This window comes from Seriola lalandi, unplaced genomic scaffold (assembly GCF_002814215.2).
Source record: "Seriola lalandi dorsalis isolate HSWRI2012SDOR001 ecotype SW California unplaced genomic scaffold, Sedor1 jcf7180002054476, whole genome shotgun sequence".
Lineage (NCBI taxonomy): Eukaryota > Metazoa > Chordata > Actinopteri > Carangiformes > Carangidae > Seriola > Seriola lalandi.
Window position 1 is genome coordinate 1,882,578 of NW_019525029.1, and position 5,733 is coordinate 1,888,310.

The 5,733-nt window shown below is 38.7% G+C and overlaps 1 protein-coding gene across 4 annotated transcripts in view; it reads right to left on the reverse strand.

Moving 5' to 3' along the window:
* The window catches only part of spire1a (spire-type actin nucleation factor 1a), a 29,201-nt gene that overhangs the window by 21,402 nt on the left and 2,066 nt on the right, over positions 1–5,733 (reverse strand). For all 4 annotated transcript variants that reach the window (XM_087175608.1, XM_087175609.1, XM_087175607.1 and 1 more), the window contains exon 2: positions 3,204–3,235. In XM_087175608.1, the coding sequence (XP_087031734.1) occupies positions 3,204–3,235 (32 nt within the window). The remainder of the gene's footprint in view (positions 1–3,203; positions 3,236–5,733) is intronic.

Consider the following 5,733-nt stretch of genomic DNA (forward strand, 5'->3'; position numbering starts at 1 on the left):
TCCAAATATATGTATCCCAAGTTGAAAAGATTTGAATTTTACTTTAAAACAAGAAAGAGCAGGTCTGTGAGTGAGCAGCATTTCAAACTTAGAGGACGTAATGGCGCCATATTTTTTGAAGTTAGAAAAATAAACTTGCAGACTATTTGCATTAACTACCACTTAATGACCGACTCCCTGTAAACTTAAACTCTTAGGATCCATTTCAAAATCCAAAGCTTTACCTCGTGTATTGTGTTGGCAAACAAATTTTCTTTGCCCAAAATTAAGCTAAAAGGGCGTGCGCAGATCTGGCAAACTGTAGAAGCTGTAATAGGATACTACAACTAATCTCACCTTAATCTTCAACTGCAGACAAACTGGGTTAAGCTTGTCCTATAGGTAGCAACATAAGGTGTGCGTCTCACATAAAGTAAATTATTTTCCTGTGAGACATACACACTACTAACCACAAACATGACGGCACAGCTCCACGAGAGAGAAAAGCTACCACGTGACAAAATTTAATGTAAGAAATAAATCATTATCTTGTTTGATTCTCGTAATGATTACTCGAACACAGGTTCTTTGGTGTAAGCGAGGGAAAGTGGGTCAGCGCTACTCGAGCCAGTGATTAGCTCCAAAACACTCAAGTGTGTAGAAGTAGTGGTATGAGAGTGGTTAGCTGGCTGACTCACTTACACAGGGTACTGAGACATAACAAACACTTAAGACCAAAACATGAGGGACACCGGACGATGGCCAAAATGTGACCAAGTAAAGCATTTCTTTGAATTATCATTTCAAAGGGCAATACTGTGTCTCTGAGTGTGACTGAGTGTATTAAATCAATTTACACAAATGATCTGAATGGAATTAGGTCACAGAAAAGTGCCAGGTCAAATTTACAGTTCTAGTTGATGTTAATAGCTTCTAAGGACACAAAATTACATCAAGCACACACAAAAAAGAATTTTGCAAAAACAAGTCCACAGCCACCCTAGTCACCCTGTAAGGCTGTAGCGAAATGCTAATTTTAGTATGCTAACATGCGCATCACGACAACACTAGCATGCCTATGTTTAACATGTTAATTTGAGGTACAATGATTAGTCGATTGCTAGAAAATGAATTGGCTATCATTTTGATCATCGAATAAATGTTTATATCCAATATTCAACATGTATTCGCCAGTAAACTAACAAAGCAAGACATTTAGAGAAGTTTCATTGTGCTTTTAGAAATTGTAGCAGCCATATGTCACTATTTTTTGACATTTTATGGACATAATCGATCAATTGAGAAAACAATAAACAGATTAGTTAATAATGAACATAATCGTTAGTTGAAACAATAACGTTAGCATTGCTAATATTTGCAAATTAGCACTAAGCACAGGGGTATAGCTGAGACTGTTTTTGTTTTTTTTATTTGGACATAAATGAGTATTTAAAATTTTGGACCTGATTGTGTTAGTAGATGAAAAGCTAGAATCACCAAAACTACAACAATTCCCCCTAAGGCGGACCTGAATGTCCACAATGTTGTCAAGATATTTTACTAAAATCCAAAATTGGTGGCACTAGGGAAAAGTCAAGGATCATCCATGTCAGTAGGTTTCTTTCTCTGTGGACCATGTATGCCTGTTACATGCAAATTTATCTATTATTTGTTGGAATATTTCAGTCTGGACTGAAGCAGTGGACCAACCAACCAACACGGAGACAGATATCGACAACCACAATGCCATTGTTTTTTATTTGTTTGTTTGCTTTTTTTTTTTTTTTTTTTTTTTTTTTTAGCATGCATGGCTAAAAAGTGATTATGAAAAAAAAGCCATTGGCCCTGACAGACACCTCACACAGGTCACAGGCGATTTTATCTGTGCTCAAGCTACATCTCAATCAAAAATAGCTTTTTAAAAACAAGGTGCGTCCTCAAGGTTTAGCCACCCGGTCGATTCTGTACAACTGACACACCGATGCCCTCAAATAACAATTGTGCAAGATGTTATTACCAAGAGACCGACAGAGGCAAACACCCACTGTCTATAGCAATCCAGCATCAACTACAGTAGCAAAAATACTGGAAGAAGAAGGTGGTGGGGAAAGGTTAATGTATGAGGAGAGAAAAACACCCATGTTTAGCATTTTCACTGTTCAGCCATGAAATCACCTCTGTTCTAACTGTCAGCTGAGGCAGAGGAATTATTTCCAAATAAACCATGCAAAAAGACACTCAACTGTGCATGCCTGTGATCACATGAGCTACAAGACAAACATGAAAGACGATCTGACTGCTCAGAGTTGTTCGAGGACCCTGTAGGATTAGTCTGTGTATTACATCTTTGAGAGAGAGACTTCTCCTCCTAACATTATACGGTGTAACCTGCTTGGCCAAACAGACACTGGCCTCTTCACATGGTTTTGGTGCTGGTGTTTTAGTGTATAATAATAATAAAAAAAGAAAAAGTAATGCATTCATGAACAAGAACAAAAGAAGGACAAAGATGTATTCTTCTGTATTAGAGTGCAAGACACAGACAATAACTGCACAACAAAGTAGAGAGTGCCATTTTTATAGAGCTCACTCCCACTCACTCATGCGTAGTCCATCACAGGTCAGCGCTCAATCTTTGGGAAAAATACTTGAAAGGATGCCATGCATGTTTTTATATTTGAATGGGCAAAATTATTTTTCATGGATAAAACTTTCTGTGCAGGTGCAGGAATCTGCGTTTATGTTTAAGTTTATTTTGTACATGCATATCATATATATATATATATATATATATATATATATATATATATATATGAGCAGTGACATAACTATATTTTGACTGTGCTGATGTGGCAGACTGAACAGATTTCTATCAGTTGCTTAAAAGAAAATAGGCTCTACTTCCACTTTTCACAAGCTTTGATAAACAGCTAATGTTTAAATGTCATCTTGCACTGGCTTGAAGCAGAGGGAATGTTTTGCTCACTAAAAGCATCGATGGTGGGCAAGTTGTGAAAACTGATCCTGAGGTAGTTTTTCCCTGTGTCAACATGATAAGTGAACTAAATAATGCACAACAGATGTGGAGTGAAAAAAAAATCTGATAGCTGAATTAACTAAACTTTCAAGTGAAAAACAGAATATTCTATTTTGATTATAACAAAACTGATGAACTGTGGTTAAAATAAAACCTGGAGTGCTGGAGACTGTGATGTGAAACTCACCGCTGATGATGTTGGAGCTGATTGGTATTTATCTGTAATGACAGAACAGAAAGGAAAGTAGTTAGTTACACCCATTAAGTGAGAATGATAATTACTAGTACAAGTAATTATTTGTAACAGTCAATCAACATGGCAATCACACCCTCTGAATTCTTTATGTGCATGTACTGTACAGTTATGCAAGACATCTTCAAGTGAATAGACAGAGAAAAAAAAAAAAAAAAAAAACATCTCACCCAGTGTTACAGAGCATAAAATATTAAACCTCATGTTAGGAGTGAGAATGGAGACTAAATGTAGCCAGACAGGAGGAGTAGATGAAAAGCCAGACTACTTGACTACAGCACAACAGATGACTATAAAACGAGTGAGTGAATAAATGATTGTGTTTTCTCTGCAGTCACTGCACACTGCCTGAGGCAAATTGAGGTGTCAAAACCTGCCACAGGGGGCTGCTTGTGGTAACATGACTGTTCATGCATGCGGGGGGAGAAAGACATCTAACCATTGCTCACCATCCATTACCATGGCAAGCTCTGTCAAAATGGAAAGTCAAAATAAAGAAAACAATACCTCAACCTTGACTGTGACCTTTCCAAAAATCACTGCGTCTGAGATTGAATGGGGTGCATAAGACTTTGTGGTACACTACAAACCTGTTCTTAAAAATACAGAGGATTATAAAAACTTAGACAGATGGGTAAACAATACTTTCTCTTTCCCTTACTGGACAAGAGATATAACAAATCAGCAACATTTGACAATCTTATCTCTTGGCTGGAGTTGTTTTCAAACACACCTGTAAAGAAAAAGTACACAGAAGTACTCTCTTCCCCACACTGACCAATTTAATATTACACTTGACCTACTGGTTTTATTTGAACAACTGACGAGTCATCACAAGCAATCAGTGCTTTGAACAAAAGACAACTGCAGGTAAGAGCAATGTCAAGGGTTAAAGTACAAATAGAGCGATAGATGTGCAGACCTTTACACCAGTCCAGAGTTTAAGATGAGGTCATCCCAAATAAATGAGACACTTTGGTCTGAATGCTAATATCAGTGCCATTTCAGTTTAAATTCCATAAGTGGAGGTAGTGATTGAGTAATTTCCAATTACACGAAAATAGTCACTCATATTTTTTATGCAGACCTTAAAGACATGTTGGCAGAAAATACTCGTTTCATAGTGTAGCTCTATTCCGGTCAGGTCACTATAAATTACAGCCAACAGACCAGGAGGAAAAAAATAAACATCCATGCACCAACGCTCATCTGGGAAACACTAGGTCCTCTGTTTGTCCCAGCAAAGGAGAGGTGGCTTGGCCAAAGCCCTTGTCTCTCCTAGGACAAGTAAATCACAGAGAGCATATTTGGAGCAGCGGGCAGTGTCACCCGGACTATGCTATTCAAAGAAAAATCAATGTCTGTGCTCCTAAAAAGGTTTCACAAAGAATGGGATACAGATGGGTAGATTGTTATTTATTTTACCAGATAAAATGGCAAAAGTTTGATCTTTTAACCAATCACTGGCCTCCAATCTAATAAACAAATATAGACGCAGATGCGCCATTCTTACTCAAACCCATTCAATGAGATAATTAACCACATTAACTGTATGAATATCATTCCAGTTAAAATACTGCATGCACCAAATCAACAAAAAGGGATAAAAACTCTGTACTGTAGGTATGAATCATTGAAAGTCTTGGGGTAAACAACTTTCATCTTGATGCAGCATTCAGGCTTGGCCCTGCTTTCGGCAACGTGGAGTAGGAGTGAATATATTCATCACCATGCTCAGTGTGAATTGATGGGACTGCAGCAGGGGCGGTGTATATCTTGCATCAATTGAGTCTAAAATAAGACTTGACTTGGACTCCATCCTGCTTATCAGTCGGATTGTGTTTGCAATGCAACACAAAAATAAACACTTCCTTGTTTGCTGAGATGACTTGATACCTGACCACAGCAGCAGTGTATGGCTCTAGACAACATCTTTGCACAGGGTGATATCGGCTGCAGAGCTCAGTGTTGGTGGTTGGTGGTCTGGGTGCTGGCCAAATCATGCCACCTTGTCACTGACTCATGTGCAGGCCATACGTACGTTGCATAAGCATTGATTTTCTGCTGGAGTAGTAACCTCTTAAACTAGCCGCTGAGCTACTGGAGGCTTAATAAGTCTCACATCTCTCTCATCGCCAGGCCTAATAAGAATCAGGACAGTGCCAAGCTGTCCCAAAATACCCAGCAACTAGCCAGAGGAGCAGCAAAGGACTCTCCTCATAATCTCCAAACTCATCTGCAGTCAGATTTCTAAAGCCTTTGCATCTAATCATCACGTTTGTTCTATTTTTGGCCATGCCAAGACACTCAGCAGCACTGACTGAATCTGTTTATACTGGAAGTGTAATTTCCACACAACAAACATTACTGGTGGTTGGTTTAGTACGCTGAGATGAAGAGGAGCTGGACTGAGGGGTCAGCTAAAGACAGAAATGGTGGTGGTGGTGGTGGTGGGGGTGGGGTG